This window comes from Eumetopias jubatus, unplaced genomic scaffold (assembly GCF_037043125.1).
Source record: "Eumetopias jubatus isolate StellerSeaLion01/CBP00866 unplaced genomic scaffold, mEumJub1_p1.0 scaffold_1, whole genome shotgun sequence".
Taxonomy (NCBI): Eukaryota; Metazoa; Chordata; class Mammalia; order Carnivora; family Otariidae; genus Eumetopias; species Eumetopias jubatus.
The window spans coordinates 94,079,009-94,100,722 of NW_028274807.1; the positions used below are offsets into that span (position 1 = coordinate 94,079,009).

The 21,714-nt window shown below is 41.5% G+C and overlaps 1 protein-coding gene across 1 annotated transcript; it reads right to left on the reverse strand.

Annotated features, from left to right (window-relative positions):
* Positions 1-320: 320 nt before the first annotated feature.
* On the reverse strand, positions 321-20,890 carry SAMD7 (sterile alpha motif domain containing 7). Its single transcript, XM_028100843.2, has 8 exons — positions 20,788-20,890; positions 18,033-18,159; positions 16,623-16,747; positions 13,231-13,309; positions 11,465-12,096; positions 10,338-10,459; positions 4,198-4,308; positions 321-518 (listed from the first exon to the last, which is right to left on the reverse strand). Exons 1-8 carry the CDS (start codon positions 20,888-20,890, stop codon positions 321-323), a joined length of 1,497 nt encoding a protein of 498 aa, XP_027956644.2.
* Positions 20,891-21,714: the final 824 nt, after the last annotated feature.

Below are 21,714 nucleotides of genomic sequence, written 5' to 3' on the forward strand. Positions count from 1 at the left end.
GAGCTCTTTTTTCAGTATGAGTTCTTTTGGCTTCTTCAGAGATTTCCACATGGAAACATCAACTGTAGCTTTTTTTTGGGGGGGGGGGTGTTTAGAATTCTCTCCATCATCTAGCATTTGCTTCCAAGGATACACCTCCAGCCACTTTGCTCCGAGGTCACTTTAGGAAAACTTCCAGGCAAGGCCTCTATGAGCTCCAGGAGGGCTGGCTTCTCCCCCTTCCAGCCTCCATCTCATCCTGGGGAAACCTTGACACACCTTTCAGAATGTCCTAGACTCTTTGGAAAACTGATTAAGACCGTTCTTGCTCCTTGAGGGTTTTAATTTCTCACGCTATCCCGTTCGATTCCTTTAGGAATTGTTATATCCTGGGAACAAGGAATGTCCAATGTATTATCACCCCAGGAATTAAAATCCAAAAGAGGGGATGTATCTGCTGGTTGATCAAGTGCTTGTTTTGTTTGGGTAGGAAGTGAAAGACTTTTCTTGTACAACATACTTTCCACATGCTGAGATACCTTTGAAGACAAAATGGTGAGAGTAGTTAAGGCTAGAGATTCTTTCAGTAATCCAGCATACTCTGCTTAGCCACAGAGGGTAGGAAGGTTGAGGTCATTTCAGGCACGGGCCATCTATATAGTTGTGAGGGACACAGTTTTAGGATGTGGTGGGCTTTTTCTTTCTCTCAGAAGCATACAGTGTTTATTACTATAACACTAGATATCAAGGTGGTAGTAACTTTCAAATTCCCATGCCTGGGTCTGCTGTGGTTCATCTGCATACACCATTATTTCATTCTGAGTTCAGTCCACCTTTTCTAACAGTCCCATAAGAGATCCCACAGACACACCATTCCATCTTTACCAATGGCCAACTGGTAACTTCTCCAAGCTCAGGCTGCAATTCTTTAGGCAACTTCAGCACACAGCTGGCTTTAAGTTGGTTTAGTGTTGAGACATAAACACTGCTGCTTTGGGCCTTGGTGCCCCAGTATTAGTCATTGGGCTCCTATACATACCTGACCCTCACGGAGACCCAGGAGATTTCTATGTTGTTCACATTTTCAGAACTCAAACGCAGCTCCCTCCATTCTAGTAATATCTGGGTTCTAAATTCCAGTAACTTTTCCCTCTCCTATCCCTTTCCTTGTATCCAGGTCCAGGTCCACCTTTTAAGTTTCTGGTCTTCTGGGTGGGTTTCCTTCTTCTTAGCGGGGTTCACTGTAATGGAATTTTGCCCCTGCTTCCCATTTTGGAGACTGAGACTTTGTTATCTTATCCACTGATGAACTCATGGCCACTTACCTCCTGGGTCTTCCAGATGTTACCCAGAACCTTCCAATTCTGCTGCTTCAATTGGACCCCTGGAAGTTCTCAATCCCAACAACTCTACAACTGTTCCGTTTGGTGGAATGTGTGGCATCAGTCAGACTTTCCCCCACAGCTTCTGTGGGAGCCCTGTCCTGTTGTGCAGGCAGACAGAGCCTGGACATTAGAACTCAGCGGGACTCCACGGAGGCACTTAGACATGTCAGGCGGGAGTCCAAGGAATGACTATAGCCCTCAGAAAATGATTTGGGGGTTAATACTAATGGCAAGTGAGAAGAAGATTAAGAAGGACTTGGAGAATGTAACATTATATGCCAACTATACTCAAAGGAAAAAAAAAGAATGACTTAGAGTTGCCACATTGTAAGGACAAAAAAAAAAAAGCCAAAGTGATAAGTTAAAGCCAAAGAAAATCATATTTGAGAAAAAACCATGCAGTGTCATTATCAAGCATGCCAAGAGGTACACTATCCTTATTAAAGAAAAATAAATTATTTAAAAGTGAATACTGGAGTGCCTGGGTGGCTTAGTCCGTTAAGCACCTGACTTCAGCTCAGGTCATGATCCGAAGGTCCTGGGATCAACCTATGTTGGGCTCCTTGCTCAGCGGGGAGTCTGCTTGTCCCTCTCTCTCTCCTTCTGCCTCCACCCCTGCACTCTCTGGCTCTCTCTCAAATAAATAAATAAAAGCTTTTAAAAAAATGAATACTATATTGTACCAATGTTAATTTCTTAGTTTTGACAAATGTGCCGTGTTATGTAAGATGTTAACATTAAGAAAAGCTGGGTGAGCTCTCTATACTACCTGAGCAACTTTTCTGTATCTGAAATTATTCCAAAATAAGAAGCTGAAAAAAAGAATACCAATAGAAACATGAAAGTATTTACATAAAATAAAGAACTTCTTTACCCTAAAATTTTTAGGCAGATAAAATGGTTTTTGAAGGATATTTTGAAATCTCATTGTTCTTTGCATAAACATGCATTGTAGAAAGGTGCAGTCCTGTATAAATTCTGGAATGAGTTGATGCTTCTTGGTTTCACTTTTAGGAAACTCACTCTTTCAATAAATAATTTTTTACCTATTATGGCTCTTGCATATTCTAAGGATACATCAGTCAAACAGATAAAGATCTATGCTTTCATGGAGCTTACATTCTAATGGGGTAGGGGGAAATCAGCAATAAACATGAATATAATAAATGAGTTATATTGTATGATTGATAGGTGCTATGGGGGAAAAAAGAAGAGCAGAAAAGGGATAGCAGTAGTATGCATGGAGGCTAGGCTGTGTACACTTTTATTTATTTTATTTTTTTTATTTTTTGAAAGACTTTATTTGTTTGAGAAAGAGCGAAAGTGATCACAGAGGGAGAGAGATCACAGAGGCAGGGGGAGAAGCAGACTCGCCATAGAGCAGGGAGCCCAATGCGGGACTTGATCCCAGGACCTTGAGATCACGACCTGAGCCAAAGGCAGACGCTTAACCGACTGAGCCACCCAGGCGTCCTGTGTGTACACTTTTAAACAGGGTGATCAGAGCAAGCTCCATTAAGCAGATCTAGGGGAGCAAGATGAAGGAGATGAGGGAACAAAGCATGAAGATATCAGGGGAAGAGCATCCCAGGCAGAGGGAATGGCCTACGGTGGAACATGCCTACATGTTCAAGCAGCATCCAGAGGCAAGTGGTCAAAAACAGTAACTGCGGGGGGAGGGAAGGTAGAGAGTAGATGAGGTCAGGACGTTAACGATAGTGGTTGGTGGAGAGGAGCACAAATAATATAGATTTTTGGCTTTTCCTCTGAGGAAATGGGGAGCTATGGCACACTTTTGAGGAGAAGGGTGACACGATCTGTCTTATGTATTAGAAGGATCATCCTGAACTGTTTTTTGAGTAGGTGCTGGGAGGGCAAGGGCAGAGCAGAGAGAACAGTTAGAAGGCTAAAGGAGTAATCCAATGAGAGACAATGGTGCTTTAGCCCCAAATGAAGCAGTGGAGATGGCAAGAAGGGGTGAACTAGAGTTGGCTTGTTCCAGTCTCAAGAGCCAGTTGAGAAACTTCTTGGAAGTTTGCAAGCCAGTTGTTAAGCATGGCATTATTAAAAATTAAATTATATAAACTTACAATTAAATACATTATATTGAAAACTCAAGTAGTAAATACTCAAGAACTCATAATTTCTTAATTGTTTTACCTAATTATTTTACTATTATTTATTATTATTATTTAGAGAGAATGTGCACACGTGTGCACACATGAGCAGGGGGAGGGGCAGAGGGAGAGAGAGAATCTTAAGCAGGCTCCAGGCCCAGTGCAGAGTCCAACGTGGGGTTTGATCTCATGACCCTGAGATCATGACCTGAGCCGAAATCAAGAGTCAGACCCTTAACTGACTGAGCCACCCAGATGCCCCATACTGTTATTTATTATGATCTTTGCTCCTGAGGTCATTTATGTCCATCCATAGAGTGAAAATACTCTCAAATAGGGTACTGCTGTGCATCTCTTCCCAATTCTGTATTCAGTAACATTATGTTAGGTTTGTCAGTCATACTGGGGGTATTTACACTACAGAAATTAAATGCTACAAATCAGGATTCATTTTGTTTTTAAAGAGAACTTAGTAGTTAAGTATTTACCAGCACACCATTGCTTTGTGCCTTCCCAACTATAGCTAGGAATGTGGACCACTACACCATCCAAAGTGTTCAGGTTCCCTCACTCCTATCATTTCCCCACCCACAGAGGGGCAATGCTTCATAAAGAGGTGAAACAGGTATTGTGCATATTACAACAGGAGAAAAATAACATATTTCTCTTAAGCCTCATACCACTGATGCATATTTCGTTATGAGAACTCACCATACCTGTGATTGAATCTTTAGTGCCGGCCCTAGCTTTAATCCCAGAGTGCTTCGAAGATGCTCCTCTGTGAGTAACAGCAAGGTTTCCCCATCAATTGCATGGTCTTTAAATACCTTATTAAACACAAAAGATGTTAACTTTGTCTATACGTCTTTTAAAAAAATTCTTGTTTTATATATAGGTATTTTAGTTTTGGAGGAAACATTAAGACTGCTGGAGGATGACACAAAATGTTATAAAATTTCTCATTTTCAGTTGTTCTCTCTTCTGTGCTCCAGTAGCAAGTTGTCTGTTTTCTTTAATTCCTCTTAGAGTACATTGTAATTCTGTTTATGGGACTCAGTTCCAACCTGGAATAGTTATTATTTGAGGGCAGGCCCATGTCTTATTTACCGGCAGCCTTATAATGCCGTGGCTGACACATAGTAGATATGCAATAAGTGTTGCTGGACAAATCAATGAATGCACAAATAGACTGAGTAAAGGGTTGTGGATAAAAACCATGGCAAACAAATTTCACCTCTCACATGGACAGGTGCAGCCTCCATCCACTGCCTTGGACAAACAACAAGGGGAGGAGAGGTAATGCAGGTGAGAACTGTCATTCTAGGCCTTCCCAGGGGCCCTCCCTGATCTGACTGTGGAGTAGATGCCACCACGCCTTCCTTTCTTCCAGAAACTAGGAAGGCTGCTGGTGGACAAAGATTCCAGGTGGATAAAGAGATGAATCAAAAATCTGGGCAGACTGATAGTACTGTAATTTCATGATCTCCAGCTTCAACCTGCCCTGCAATCCTTTATTTACTGATGCGCTCTCTTTTTTCTATTTTCAAGTTTCCTTCACACGCTTCAAACTTAAAACCTTACAGAATCCTTCCTCATTTTCAGCAGGCCATATAACTTAATTGAGAAGGAAGGAAGGAAGGAAGGAAGGAAGGAAGGAAGGAAGGAAGGAAGGAAGGAAAGAAGGAAGAAAGGAAGAAAGGAAGAAAGGAAAAGAGACCAGTAGGTAAGAACTTCCTTGGGGCGCCTGGGTGGCTCAGTTGGTTAAGCGACTGCCTTCGGCTCAGGTCATGATCCTGGAGTCCTGGGATCGAGTCCCACATCGGGCTCCCTGCTCGGTGGGGAGTCTGCTTCTCCCTCTGACCCTCCTCCCTCTCGTGCTCTCTGTCTTTCATTCTCTCTCTCTCTCTCTCTCTCAAATAAATAAATAAAATCTTAAAAAACAAAACAAAACAAAACTTCCTCTAATTCTGCCCAGCAGCCTAACTAACCACAGATGTTTTCTCCTTTGTGCTGATGTGGTAGAAGAGGGTTTTCCGTGTGTGAAGACAGTCTCTTCACATATGCTGTGGGTCCCTACCCCTCCCACCTCCGGCTTCCCTCAGCGGATAATCCCCCCTCTCAGAGTCACTCTCCCCTCTTTGGCTGGCTCCTTCCCAACGGCATTACGCAGGTCTCCATCCTTGAGCAAACAAACAATAATAAAGCGCCTAGAGAGACGCTACCTCACTCAAACTCTTCATCCGGCTCCTTATCTCTCAACCCCTTCACAGCCCAATTTCTCAAGAGTTTGGATCCTCCCTGCCTCAGTGTTCTTCCTTCCCAGTCATTTCTCTGTCTCAAGAAGTCTGACTTCCACCCTCACTAGTCTGTTCACCCTGCTTGCTTCTGGGTCCCTCCTGTCTCTGCCGTTACCAAATGCATGGATATTCCTTGTGCTCCTGGCTGCTTTTGACATTGTTGACTCCTTTTTCATGAAGAAATGCTCTTCCCTTGCCTTTGTGAGGCATCCCCCTCCTGGGTACTCTGTGCCTTTCCTTTCCAGTCACTTTTGAGGCTACTGTTTCTTTATCTGAGTCCTTATGTGTTTGGGTTTCTGAGGCTTCTACTTCAGGTTCTCTTCAGTTTTCCTGATTTACCTCAGTCTTTGGCTTCTGTGAATGTGTCTCTATGCCGAAGGCTCCCTAATGTATATCTTAAACTTAGAAGCTGAATCATGCTAATTCTGCCTTTTAGATAGTTGTCTTCTTTTTTTTTCAAGATTTTATTTATTTATTTGAGAGAGAGAGAACATGAGCGAGCACACCAGTGGGGTGGGGTGGGGGCAGAGGATGAGAAACAAGCCGACTCCCCGTGGCCTGATCCCAGGACACGGCGATCATGACCTGAGCCAAGGGCAGATGCTTCGCCGACTGAGCCACCCAGGCGCCCTAGATAATGCTCTTATCTACCCGTCCCTCTGCTGCTACCTTGGATCTAGTGCTTCCCCACTAGTCTTGCCACCTTCAACCTATTTTCATAAAAAGCAACCTAAGTGACCATTCTGAAATATAAAGCTAAGCATGCCACTCATGCTTAAAACCTCAATTGCCTTCAGGATAAAGTCACAATCCCTCACGGGGTCTCCATGGCTCTTTGTGACCTAGCCCCTTCCTCTAGTCCGGCCTCCTGAATGCCATTCTCACCTGTGCCACTCTTGGTTCTGGCCCCCTCAGTGCCACCAGGAACTACTCTGGAAATCCCACCTGTGCTAAATTCTTTCTGGTTCCTGGCCTTCTCCTGGAAATTCCTCCTTTGCCTCTCTTCCACCTCACCGCCCCCCTCAGCTGGGAAACTCAGTCAGACGCCTCTCCCTTCAGGGAAGGGATACATTTTCAAACAAAGGCAGGTTGGCAGCCAGGGCCTGACCCTCAGCCCTGGTGGAGGAACCTGGCCCCGAGGCAAAGTTGCAGAACCTTCCAGTGTCACTCAGTTGTCCCTCCCACCTCATTCTCAAGATAGCAGTTGAGGCCAAGAGCGCCATATAAACGTACACATAATTTTAGCGATTTTAGTTACTTTTAGAGAAAGAATATTTTATCTGTTGAGTCACTTAGGACAAACAAGAATCACTGAACACTACACCAAAAACTAATGATGTACTATACAGTGGCTAACTGAACAACATAAAAATAATAATAATAATAATAAAGAACAAACAAGATGTGTTGCAGGGTCTCCTGGACGTCCTTGAACAAGTGGGCTACCAGCCCTCTCTCTACATCTGTTTAAAAGAATTCATTTGCATAGGGGCTTTGAGCTTTAGTTGTGGTTCTTTTTTTCTGGATTTCTTTCTACACCTACGGGAGGCAGGTGGTGGGAGACTGCTGAGTAGCAACCACCTAGAGATGAGAAAGAAGAGGACAGGGTGGGGGGAGAGGGGGAGGACCGCAAGTGTAACCCTGGGGTAGTCCCAGGCTGCGACATACTAGACAGCGGTTTTCATGACACCTGTGCCTGAGCTGTGCTGCTTTGAAGCTTGTTACAGTCTGTTGCGTCCAGGGAGATTCTCTCTGTCTCTGCACACCGTACTGTTCCTGAGCGCAGCAGGGTCGTGCCCAGCGGGGCAGCGGCCTTCTTGCGGATGATTTCACCAGCGTCCCAGGGAGGGAATAGACTGATGGGGAAGCAAGAGCAGAACTTGATCCTAACCACATTTGAGAAACACCTAGAAATAATTGTACACCTTCTTGGGGTGGGGAAAGGAGCACTGACATCCTGTTGGTGAGAGATAATGAGTCAGCCAAGTTTGTGGGGTATTCGTGTTTATGTGACTTTTATGTACCCGCAAGAGGACGTTGAGGATGATAAAGTATGAAATGCACACATGGCATCATTCATTACAGGAGTGGTTATGATAAAGAGCACTTCTATGCCTGTGGATCACTGGCTGATTAAGAATGATGAGGGTTCAAATAGATTCAGTCTACCAGAAGCCGGCAATCACATGCTCATTACACACAGAGTTGCTTATTTCTGGCTGTTATCAAAATTTGGTAACTTCACTGTACTGGTGGTTGATGAAGCACCTGAGAAGTGGAATAAACAAATTTAAAAATGATTGTCCCATGGTGAATGACTAATAAGAAAACAATAATGTTATACTTGCTGAATAGGAGAGAACAGGACAGGAATTTTTATCAAGTAAGCAAAAAGACAAAGTAGGTGACCTGAAGAATACACCTTGTCTTGTAAGTAACCTGAGGTTCCATTCTCTTGAGGAGCCTCTGATAGAATGATGAAATTAATGTTTATCAAGTACTTATAAGGTGCCAGACCCTCTTTGTGGCTTACAACAATCCTTTGAGAATATATTATACAATTATCCCCATTTTACAGATGAAAAACTGTGCACCAAGAAGACAGGCAAATTGTCCCAGGTCACATGTCCAGAAAACACAAAAGCCAGGATTTGAACTTGTACTTTCTGGTTTCATAAGCATATTCTTCTTTTTTTTAATTTAATTGTATTATGTTATGTTAATCACCATACATTACATCATTAGTTTTTGATGTAATGTTCCATGATTCATTGTTTGCATATAACACCCAGTGCTCCATTCAGTACATGCCCTCTTTAATACCCATCACCAGGCTAACCCCTCCCCCCACCCCCTCCCCTCTAGAACCCTCAGTTTCTCAGAGTCCATGGTCTCTCATGGTTCGTCTCCCTCTCCAGTTTCCCTCTCTTCATTTTTCCCTTCCTACTATCTTTTTTTTTTTAAACATATAATGTATTATTTGTTTCAGAGGTACAGGTCTGTGATTCATCAGTCTTACACAATTCACAGTGCTCACCATAGCACATACCCTCCCCAGTGTCTATCACCAGCCACTGCATCCCTCCCACCCCCCACCCCTCCAGCAACCCTCAGTTTGTTTCCTGAGAGTAAGAATTCCTCATATCAGTGAGATGATATGATACATGTCTTTCTCTGACTGACTTATTTCGCTTAGCATAATACCCTCTAGTCTACATCTACGTCATTGCAAATGGCAAGATTTCGGGTTATTTTGATGGCTGCATAATATTCCATTGTATATATATATACCACATCTTCTTTATCCATTCATCTGTTGATGGACATCTTGGCTTTTTCTGTAGTTTGGCTATTGTGGACATTGCTGCTATAAACATTGGGGTGCACGCACCCCTTGGGATCACTACATTTGTATCTTTGGGGTAAATACCTGGTACTGCAATTTCATAAGCCATATTCTTAATGACTACTCTATCTAACTTTTCCATAAGTCCCATAAACTGAAAAAAAAAGAAAATATAGGATTAACAGCATTACACTGAAGTAAAAAATGATCATAAAAAAAGATCTGAAAAAAGTTATTTCTAACATCAGTTAATTATGTTAAATTATAATGTCCTTTCCATGCTTTCTTTTCCTTTAATATATAAACCAATGATAATGACACCAGATTTACTAAGCAAATTGTTACTTAAAACTGTGTTATTAAATCACTTGCGGGGTGCCTGAGTGGCTCAGTCAGCTAAGCAGCTGCCTTTGGCTCAGGTCATGATCTCAGGGTCCTGGGGTCGAGCAGCTCAGCAGAGAGTCTGTCTCTCCCTCTCCCCCTACTGCTCCTGCCAGCTCACACACTCTCTCTCTCTCAAATAAATAAATAAAATCTTTAAAAAATAAATCACTTGAAAAAAATAAACTTTATGTATGAAATATAGCACTGACATAAACTTTAAGAATTGGCCAACCCATTTTCCCATATGAGTGAAACTAGTCTTCTTTCCAACTGTCCAGACATTATAACTCAAAAAATACTATTTTGTCTCCCAGATTGAATTATCTGTGTATACACTTTTGTAAATTGCCCCAGCATTAATATAGAATTTTTAAATAGTTACTTTCTTATTTTTCAGATCTATTGTCTTGTTACCCTGTTTAGAATGAAGAAGATATTTCTATTATCTATTACGAGTAGCCTAAAACTTCTGGTATGTTTGTTATATGGAAGAGTAGGGAATGTAGTAGACATTTCTCACTGTTTTTGGATGTTTGGCCACTGAATCTCCTAGTTTTGGATGAATTCCTACCTCCCAGGAGTCTCGATAGAATAGAAACTAAAGCCAGACAGGCATGGCTCTCCCAGCCTCCCTGCAGATGGGATGTGGGGACGTGACCCAAGTTCCGCCGATCCCAGACTCCTGTCCCAGGTCAGCCAATGACACATGAAAGGGTAAATTATTAGGAATCCTCTCTGAGAGAGAAATGCAAGTTTGACAGAACTCATTAGGAAGGAAATAGATTTCAAAGTGTCATATTTTCATGAAAATATTTCAATGTTAAGTCACCTGGGCATAGTCTGAACAACCTGGAAGGCCACTAATGAAGTTGTGCACGTCGTCCACAGTCCATTTCTGAATATCTTCATCCAAGGACATGTTTTCCCCAGTTGTAGCCAGTGGGTGTGCTCCTTTAAAAGTGGAAAGGAAATTATTTGGTGGTATAAAATTTCCAGGGAAAAGTGGGGAGCTGAGAGCACAGTTTTATGTACAGTTACCTTAATTTCCTCATATTCTATTAGCACAGAGGGTCACTTTAGGTCCCTATAGATCTGTGTGTAAACTTCCTTAAAAGATACTGAGAGACATTTTCTTGAAAGTTGAGTAATCTCCTTTCTTTTCTTCCCCTAAAGGATCTTTAATGATAGCATTATTGTAAATAAAGAAGTTGCCGACTGTTCTGTTTCTCTGTGATTCCAAGGGACATGCCCTGTGGATTTCATCCTTCAGATGAATGCTATTGTGTTCTATGATGTTATGTTATTTATCATGCTCTCTAGGTGACCATGAGAATTTAGTTACATATTCATCTAAAATGGCAAATTAACACTTTGTAAGGGAAGCAGTTGGTTCAGTGACTACAGCCCCCTCCCCACCAAATCCCTGTGTTTTTTAAAAATATTTTTATCTAAAGAAGTTCTAGAAAACTATTCAGTGTGTGTTTGGGTGGGGTGGGTATTGTGCTAATGCTTTTAGGTAAGAAGGTATCACCACAGTAATGGGCACTGAAAGTTAATGCTTCTGTTTAATTATCTATAGTTTTCTACACTTAAATACAGGGGAGATAGAATTCATACTTTTAGGCAAGAAGCCCCTCTATATTGTGTTGAAGAAATTAAGAGCTAATTAAGTTAAAAATTTAATTTAAAATTCTGGTAGATTTCCCCGTCCTTCCTCACCCTTGCCTTCCTAGCTTTTGCTGAAAATTCTCTCTATAGCAACATATGAATAGAGACAAGTGTCACTAATATGGCTTTATTGGGACTAACATAATAAAGTGACTTCAAAAAGTTCTAAATAGGACTAAGAAAAGGAAGAATAAAAGGAAACATGATGGGTATAGTGCATTATGGAATAACTTAAGGACTTGGTGACCTGTGGCTCATTAGGATCTGCCATTGGCCCCTGACACCCACCTGGCAGAGCTGGTCGAGGAATTGGAGGGCAAATACCATTCTTTTCCCCACAGGCTGCAAAGCCCTGCTCTGAAGCCTTCTCTTTTGCACTATCCCAGGAGGCCTTTGCTTCTAGAGGAGCACCGTGAGCTCCCCAAGGTTTTCTGTGGGTGGGGTCGAGCTCCCCACAGGTGTTGGCAAGAGCTGTAGTTGGCTTTTCATTGGTTTCACTTGACTTCTGATTGTTGAGAGCTTCAGTCTCTGGTTCCTTTACATAGTCATCCTCTTCATAGGGAATCACATGAGTCTGGCCTAAGAGTTTTTCTTCTACTTGACTTTTGGAGCTCTCAATATCGCTGTCTAGAACTTTCTGATTCCCTGTACCTCTCCTGAGACGGCGACATTTCTGACCCCAACTCTCTAGAAAATGTGGACCAGTCGCCACTAGCGTGGGGTTTCCCTGAAGATTTCTCAGGGTGCTTCTGTGAAAATGCAGGTCACCAGCTGGGAGCATGCTCCTGCCGTGGTAAGTGGCTGGGCCAGGTGGGATACCGGAGCCATAGAGGAACGGTATCCCTAGGCCTGCTAGTCCCTTGGGATTCACTTTCTCTATTCTCCTTTGTTGGTAAATGGCATGCATTTCCATTTCCATCCTAAAAACAGAACAATATGTTTTATACACCCCAAGAAAACCATTAGAAATATAATCTTAATGGACCTCTGCCTTCCCTGAGATGGAACCTCTGCTTTTCCTGAGTCTTCACACTCTGAAGTGTGTTGGGTGGAAACACGAGTTCCCCCCAAAATTCACTGGGAAGGAGAGTTTGGAATAAAGATCTGAGGGTGAAAGGTTTGGCTGAATCTCTCGACAGAAGTGCAAGGTCAGTTTTTAAAGCATTACTTCTAGTAGGTCTGGCAAATTTAGCAGGAATGGGGATAACATGGCAGAGGGTAGTTTCTTGCCAGAGATTAATCTTCAAAGAAAATAAAGTTCTGGGAAGAGGTTTTTAAACCCTGCAGTATAATCTTAGTGGGACTCAAGGAAGGCAGTAAGCCAATGCAAGTCTCAACCATTACAAATCAATGCAACTGGCAGGGGTTGTGCTAGAGGAGTTGGTGGGGGGTTTGCTTACTTTGCTTATGGATTATCACCTGGACTCATTAGGGTTCAGTGATGAGAGAACTGAGGATAATGCCTTCCTGCTCCCCAGGGCCATGCCTTATCATTAGTGCTGTCTTTTCTTTCTAGTTGCTATAGCTGAAGGCCACTGTTGGGGCCACGGACATGGGGCTGTCTGGGCTCTGCTCGCAGAGTCTCAGGTGGGGTTGGCAAGTGTGGTTCCTATATTTGGGCAGAATTGAAGTCATTTAAAACAGAAGGGCCAATCTGAATTTCAGAGGTATCACAACCAGGCATTTTAATTGTGAGACATTGTTAAACTGTTATGATCTACAGGCTTAGCTTCACTATGTAATTTCTAATCTTGCTTTTATCTTTAACCAACCTGAATATACGTTTGTATATATTTCTTTTTGTAATAGTCCTGAAATACTTTTTGTATGTAATCAGATATCTATCAAATATACGTAAATAATATGTATATAATTAGAGTGTGTGTATGTATATACAAATATAATGGATGAATGTATGTATATAAAAAGTATCTCTATCTCTATCATCTATCTTTCTATCTTTCTATCTTTTTATCTATCTATCTGTCTAAAACAAATGAATAAATGAACAAGTGAGTGAATAGAAAATAAATACAACAACACTGTTATGTTACCTGGCAGTATGCTGCCTTTGAATCATTTCATTCCTTCTGGCCATTGCCTTTATGGATTCAGGTGGTAAAATGCCCCAACCTTAAAAAAGAAAATCATCATCTCACCCCACAAATTAACACTTTCCATTTAAAAATAATACAATAGAATATAATGATTTAAAACAGCATCCATAAAAACCCACCAGTAGAGCACAATGTTGGAAACAGCACAACTGCTGTTCAGCATCTTAGGGTCACTTTGGTGATGGAATGATAAATACTAGATAATTTTATTTTTCTTTAAGTATGGGTCTCATGATTGGTGACATTTTCCTGCCATACTTCAAAAGGAAAAAAAGATGAAATAACTTATGGATCTCTTCATTTCTAGCTTTTGATGTAAAAATGGATAACTTTTTTTTTTTTTTTGCTATTAGAGAAATCAGTTGACCTTTAAAAAAAAGTAACTACGTGCTTCTTATGCACCAGAATCCCTGGAAATAAATGCAATGATTTAATGGATAAAATATAAGCTCTCTATGTGGATTTTTGGCATATCTGAGGAAGATACTTTTTCCAAAATGTTTTCGATGATGTTAGGTAGAAATTACATTCTTTGTGTCAGTCTTCCAAAATTTCTTGAAATAACAGCAGCATCATAGATTTCAAGGCTCTATTCTTGCCTGGTAACTTTATGCTCTATTGACTTTCTTCTTTCTCTGTACTCCTAATGCACTTAGAGTCTATACTGATGCTTTTCAAACCATCTATGGTAAAGGACCACTTTTTTTCTTTTAAAATTTCCAACCATCATGGACCGATACTTTTTAAAAATACAATATAATGAACTTTTATAAAATTGAAATGAAAACAAGGACAAATACAAGGTAAAAAAAATATTAGATCAACAGAGAATTACCCTGTCAAATTGCTGCAAAAGTTTCTCAATTTATGTATTTATCTGCACAACCTCTTCACAGACCAGCGCAGGTCTACAGAACACACTTTAACATAACAGACACGCAAATTGTATTTCTTATGTGTAGTTTTATTCACTGATAGTTTTACATGTGAAAATCTGTTTTCCCTAACAAGGGGGATATCATGGGAGCTAGAACTGTTTCTTGTACATGCTTTGTACTAAGCTAGAAGAGCTCATTTAACTCCCATTAATAACCTATCTTGAAACAAATCATACTGTATGTTTTTAAAGGAAATCTTTTGTCATTTGTAAAATTCAGAGATTAGATGAGGTGACCTCTAAAAAAAAAATCCTCCTAACTCTAAAGCTCTATATTTTTATAATTCAGTGGCTTCAAAATACTCTTCTTTAGAGAGCCGGTATGCATGACATTTCAACCCAGGAGGTATTGCCAAAGGATTCAGAGAAGGTTCTCATGAGAAGTCCAGTATAGAGGGCACAGTTCTAATTACCTGGATTTTAGGATGCTCTGAAATTTGGAATCATCAAACCTATTCCAAGTTTCTTTCTCTTTCCCAAAAAGATGACATCAAACGTAGTGCTAGTCTAGCTGTAATAATCCACTCTCTACCTAACATCCAATTTTTGAAAGATATTTCTGTCTTAGTTTCTATTTTGCTAACTTACTTAGTAGCTCAGTTTCTGTAGGACTGAGACCCTACTTTCCCCTTGCTTATTCTCCTACACATCAGCCTTGAGCGAGGAGACCTGACCTATGTCCCTGAGACAGGTGGTCAACTTGCTTGCGTATATCCAAATGTTGGCGGGTTCTGGATTTTTTATCACTAAGACAGGCTCTCTGAGTCAGCAATGAAACTATTTCACTGGTCTATTTATGTGTTGCCTGTAACCATGGGCTGTAGATTTACTGGGTTCTTGCTGCCAGATGGGGCTTTTATCTGGGATCAGCTGTTGGAACAGTCTTTTTGGTCCTTGGATCACTCCAGTGGGTGTGTCTAGTTTCATATCTGGCCCTGGCTTGTCCACCCAATCCCACTGCAGTGGATCCGTGCACAACATGCTCAAATCCAGGCAGTCTGGTATCTTCACTGGCCCTGGCACCAATCATATTTCTTCTTGTGTCAAACTTTTCACTCACATTGTTCTTATCTATTGAGAGTTGTTGGAATTGGAGAGCAGGGACAAACAGAAACTCAGCAATATAGTTTTGGGGAGATAAGATACATCAGTTTGATCTTCAATATTGTGAGGAAATTCTCACTTCCTAATCTCTCTCAAGCCCCCATCCAGTCATGTTTTCAGATACCACTCTACTGACTGCTCTTATCAAGATCACCAGTGAGCTCCACTTAGCTAAATCTAATCATGTATTGTTTTCATCTACTTGGCACACTTGACACAGATGCTTTCTTTCTCTCTTTACAACTTCTTCCCTTGCCTTCAAGGCCCTCAGCCTCTCCTGGGTTTCCTCTCACTGGTTCTCCTCCTGTTCTCCTCCTGTTTCTTCCCTTCTCATCTTTTGGAGCTTATTGGTGTGTCCTAAGGATCATCCTTTTAACCTCTCTCTACCCTTGTTCTATGGGCAATCTCATCTAGTCTCATCTATGCTGATGACTTACAAAATTATATCTCCAGTTTGTCTCCAGAAGTCCTCTCTGGGATTTAGCTACCTTCCTGACATCTCCCACTAACAAACTGTTAGGCATCTCAAATGTAATAGGAGCAAAAATGTGCCTATGACATCTCTCCACCCCAAGAACTCTGTTCCTCTCACACTCTTCCTCAACAGGGACAGCAACTCTACCAAAACCAAGACCAAAATTCTTGCTGTTCTCCTTAACTCCTCTCTCTCACACAGCTCATATCTAAACTGTGAGAAAACCTGTTATTTCTACCTTCAAAATAATTACAGAATCCAACCACGTGTTCCTACTGAACTGTCACCACCCAGGGCCAACCCATCATAATCTCTTGGCTATTCTAATGGCCCATTAACTACCATCAGTTTATCCTCAGAACTTTGATCCTATCAAGTTTGTCCCAGACACAGCAGCCAGAGTGATCCTGGTAAAATATAAGTCAGAAAATGTGGCTCCTTTGCTTCAACTCTTTAAAAGCTTCACCTCTTAGAATAAAAGGTGAACCCCCACCATGACCTGTCAGACCATATCTCATCTCCTCATGACCTCATTAGTTCCTCACGTGTAAGATAAGACAGATAGTAATAGTGCGACTTACCATGTTATTCCCCAGTAAACTGATGGTTGGAGGAGTTAAGCAACTCACATTCAGTCACACAGTGGTGGAAACATGATTTAAATCTAGGTAGCAAGGGCAGAACCTACAGGCATAACTGCCACACAGTTCTGCTGCCAAAACTTAGCAGTAAATTTGATGGCATGATGGCAAACTTAAGGCAGCCATCCAGGTCACAGTGGCTCCACAGATCAAAGCCATCTTTTGCTCATACCTGAGTAGACACGATTGGACAGCATGTTCGGCATATTTGCATTTGGTAGAACAGAAGATCCAAATTGGGAAGGAACACAAAACTGTCTTGGATCAGTAGGAGCTACAGTGGAAGGCAATAAATCTCTAGGGGAAAAAAGATATAAAGTAGATAAAATGAGGATGGAATAGTACAAACTTCCCATTGCATAGGCACTGAGATTTTTTAATTGTCAGATAGGATTCTATCATCTCTTCCCAAAATGAAGTGCAAAAATCCTGCAGCCTCTATTGGTTTAAGTAGAAATGTGGTAAGAAAGATCTACTTTGGTAGAGCTATGTGTTGAGTGAATATATCAAGGAAGGATTGACCCAGCTGACAACACAACAGATAAAGCAAGAAAAGAAAGTTTTAGGGATGTCTAGAAAAAAGATCTAATCAAATTAATACTGCTCTCTGATTTCCCATGACCAACATACTGTTCTGACCACAATATTCTTTTCTCATATAATGGACCTACTTTGGCTTGGTTTTTGCCACCTGGGATCAGTGTTTGACTCCCTGGGTGACAGTTTATTTATTTTGCCAAGCTCAAGAAGTCCAAATTTATTGTTCACTGCTCCACGAACAACAATAAATAATGGATATAACTTTCTTCTCAGAATGTCAAAATACTCTAAAGAAGGGAAAATAAGAAACTGCCAGAGTGTACATCCTAAGCATTGATAATGTCACTTTTATTGAAAAGAGTGAATCGTTCTATCACAGGAAATCCAGGGTACTTAATTGTTGTGGAGTGAGTTGCATTTCCCCCAAATTCATGCATTAAGGTCTGAACCCCCAATGTGATTATATTTGGAGATAGGGCCTCTTAGGGGGGACTTATGGTTAAATGTGGCCATAACAGTGGAGTCCTGATCCAATAGGACTGGTGTCCTTTTAAGAGGAAGAGGTAGCAGGAGTGCATACACAGAGGAAAAGGCCAGGGGAAGGCACAGCAAGAAGGCGGCTGTTTGCAAGGCAAGGAAAGAGGCCTCACCACAAATCAACTCTGCCGACACCATGATCCAGGGCTTTTCAGCCTCCAGAAGTACGAGAAGTCAAATTCTGTTGTTGAAGCCATGCAGTCTGTGGTATTCTGTTCGGGCAGCCCTCACAGACTACATCAATGTTTATACACACATGATGCCTGTCACAGGACAAGTGCTCGTTAGCTATGTGTTGAGTGAATATATCAAGCAGGCCTCAAATGGGAAGTGACAAGATGTATATTGGAGGTGTGGCCCCCTGAGCAACTTGACACGAATCAGTGCACTACAGTTCATGGAAGTAACATTAGACAAGAAAACAACGCTGGAGTTACCATCATTTGAAAAGTTAATGATCATCCATTTTCTCCTTGGACCAAATTAGTATATTGGAAAGAAATACCTATCCGCTGTTGGAGGTTCAAATGGTGAAGGAACCAGTGGCGTTCTCTGCTGTGCTGATGCTGTCAATAAAGGGTTCATGGCCATCATGGGATTTATCATCAATATCTCTCGCCACTGATGGAATTCTAGAAGGAATCAGGTAGATATGTTAACAAGTAACTCTATGTTTTGTGAACTATTTGAATTTTTCTTAAACACCTTTTGTATTTTCCCAACATTTGGGGAGACTGTTATAATAAGCTTTTGTTACACAAAAACCCCTCCATTTCAAGCACCCAGATACAACTGTAAAACTTAGTGATTCATCCGTTGGTCCTTGGAACTTGTTGATGAACCCCCAGGAAATACCATATCACATGACAAGCGATAGTAAAATTAAACCAGCCTTGCAAGAGTCCAGAAATACCAACCTCCTTTCTTACAACTTATTTTGATTTTTAAAAAGATTTATTCATTTTAGAGAGGGGAGGGGCAGAGGGAGAGAGAGAGGAATGCAAGCAGACTCCATGCTGAGCATGGAGCCTGATGTAGGGCTCCATCTCACGACCCTGAGATCAGACCTGAGCAGAAACCAAGAGTTGGCTGCTTAACCAACTGAGCCACCCAGGTGCCCCCCACTTATTTTGATTTTTCTATTTCCAGAGGTACAAATGCATATATTCTCCCACATGTTCAATCTTCAGAAAAATATTCCTATTTAACTGATACGATTAAAACAGAAAAGAAGGGGAAAATCTTTTTAATGGCTAAAAATATATCTACTTAGAGTGGATACAGAATAAGACTGTGTTTAATTAGAACAAGTGAGCAAGTTATATATATATAAATGTACATAAACACAAGGATTCATAACTTTATCTGCAGAACCTAGTGATCAGAGAAAGGGACCATTGTTAAAAGGATAACATTTTGCTTTACATCTTCCTGTTAATTATTAATGTCCTTTGAATAATTTTAAATATTAAAAAAGTACTAGTCAAGCAAGGTTATTTTATCTTCTCCTTCATCCTCAATTGTCACTTAAAAAAAATTCAAGATACCTACATCTATATTTTATTTTATAATTTTTTTAAAGATTTTATTTATTTATTTATTTGAGAGAGAGAGCATGAGCAGGGGGACTGGTAGAGGGAGAGAGAGAAGCAGACTTCCCACTGAGCAGGGAGCCTGACGGGGGCTCAATCCCAGGACCCTGAGATCACCACCTGAGCAAGTCGGATGCTTAACCAACTGAGCCACCCAGGCGTCCCTTTTTTTAATATTTTTTAAGATTTTACTTACTTATTTCAGAGAGAGAGAGAGAGAGTGCGAGCTGGGGGAGGGGCAGAGGGAGAGAATCTCAAGCAGAGTCTGCACTGAGCTCGGAGCCAGACCTGGGACTCCATGCGCTGGGCTTGATCGCATGACTCTGAGATCATAATCTGAGCAGAAACAGAGTCAGGCATTCAACTGATTGAGCCACCCAGGCCCCCCACCACAACTACGTTTTTTAAAAAAGGAAATTAGGAAGAATATGTTCTGCTTTTCAAAGTAGTGATCTTTCCTTTTTCCTTTCTCATATGTATATTTGATTTAACTGTTAAACAGTTAATATGTTCATATGGTTCAAAAACCAAAACTGCAATGGTATTTAAATAAGCAATCACTTCTTTAGCTTCTTTTCTAGACTGAAACCTACTGATCAAATCCACAGTTCACCTGACATTGGCTTTCGCCATTCATATACTTAAAAAACTTGTGTTGATTTATTTTCACTGTATTTCTGTGAGATCAGTACAGTTTCCCCTCTGATAGTGGCCTCAGAGAGTCTAGTGACCAGTCAGGGTCAGAATAAAAATAGCTGTCAGGTGCCTGCCAGCCATGGTGAGAATGCCAGCAAAGAACACAGGCGGGCTCTATGTCAAACATGGGCTTGCAATTCTGGCAAGGACACTGTTCGTGCCTTGAAATCTCAGGTCCCCCATGTGAGATCAGGTGCACAACCACCTTCTTCCCCCTAGTTCATGGCACAACAGAACAATGTGGGACACAACTTGGTGTTCCTGAACTTTGATTGGTGTCAAAAATTGTCTCTGGCAGAAGTTTGAATTTACCCATGAGTGAGATAGAATCTTTAAAATGAGAAAATATAGTGTTTATCTCACATTTTATGTGATGCTGGAGACAAATCAGGAGGAAGGAGAGGAAGAGAGGGAGATGTACAGAATCCCTCCAGAGCAAGGACTGCCTAGATTCTGACCACTCCTCTTCCTCACACATGTCACCTGAGGGAAATGCCATGGAGATTAGTCACCAAAAGCAGATGAGACTATCTTATTTTGGCATCCCCATGAGCAGGCCTCAAGACAAGGGCTTGAGTGCAGATAGTGATCCCAAGAAGTCCATGTGAGAGAGTGGGAAAGTGGAATCAGGAAGGGGAGAGCCAGTAAAGGGTGAGTTAATGTGTGGTTTACTACTGTGGGCAACTGGGGCTCAGCCCTCCTGGGGACCCTCTAAGAAACCTCGTGGAACACACCTCAGAATTGTCCCAGTGAAAGACTAAGAGTTGGGTAAATAGCCTTCTGGGTTATGCCTGAGCTAGATGCAATGAACTCCCGGGGTGCAGAGGGAAGCCTTCAGATTGACAAGCTGAGAGGTGCAGGTGCTTGAGATGGGAAAGGCCCCCCATGGTTGTAGGTGAACTCGGAAGGGGGCCCAAGGGATATGGAATAGGGCAGCAACAGTGTCTAGTGCTGTCGAGGCGATGTGGTTACCTTCTAATGTCATTCCATTAGATAACTGGCACAAATGCCTTTCTTCTGGAGTACCAGGCTCACCAGGCATAGGCATATTTCTACAAGGTTCTGTAGGGTCCATTGTCTGCAACAACACAGCAGGATTTTTTTTCACTGTTAGTCACACGTTTATTGAAGTAAGCAGTGAACTCAAGGCTATCAGGTTAACAGAGATGAAGAAATGAGGCATCAGAGACAAGTCTCATCTAATTTAAATCTAATTTAATGCCCTCCTTGGTAACATAACTGTTCTAGATTCTGTGGTTCTTGGCTTTCTTTCTTTTTGCAATGCCAACCAAGGAGATTGAATGTGATCTATAAAATTTTGTTACACATCTGATAGAGTGGTTTATTATTTTTTAATCCATCCTCCAAGTTCTTACCTAAAATGTAAGCTATTTGCAATGTCTAGAGAAGTATCCCTATGCCATGGAGGTCCCTGGGAAGGACGAGTCACTGACATCTGCCACACCCAAATGTTCTCGGCTCCACTTGGAGCTAGTTTCTTTTCATCCTCACACATGTGAGCAAGTGCTTTTTTAACTTACCACCATCATATTTATTGGGGCCCAAATTTTCTTTTATAAATATCACTGCCTGGTGTTATAGACTGAATTTTTATGGCCCCCCTTCCTATGTTGAAACCTAATCTCCAATATGATGGTATTAAGAGGTGACTCTTTAGGGGGTGATTAGATCATGAGGGTAGACCCCTTATGAATAGGATTAGTGCCCTTAGAAAAGAGACACCAGAGAGCTCCCTAGCCCCTTCTGCCATGTGAGGGTACAGCAACAGAGTGGGCATTAGTGAACCAAGAGGTGGGTTGTCACTGGATGCTGAACCTGCTGGTGTCTTCACCTTGGATTCCCCTGCCTCCAGAATTGTAAGAAATAAATTTCTACATT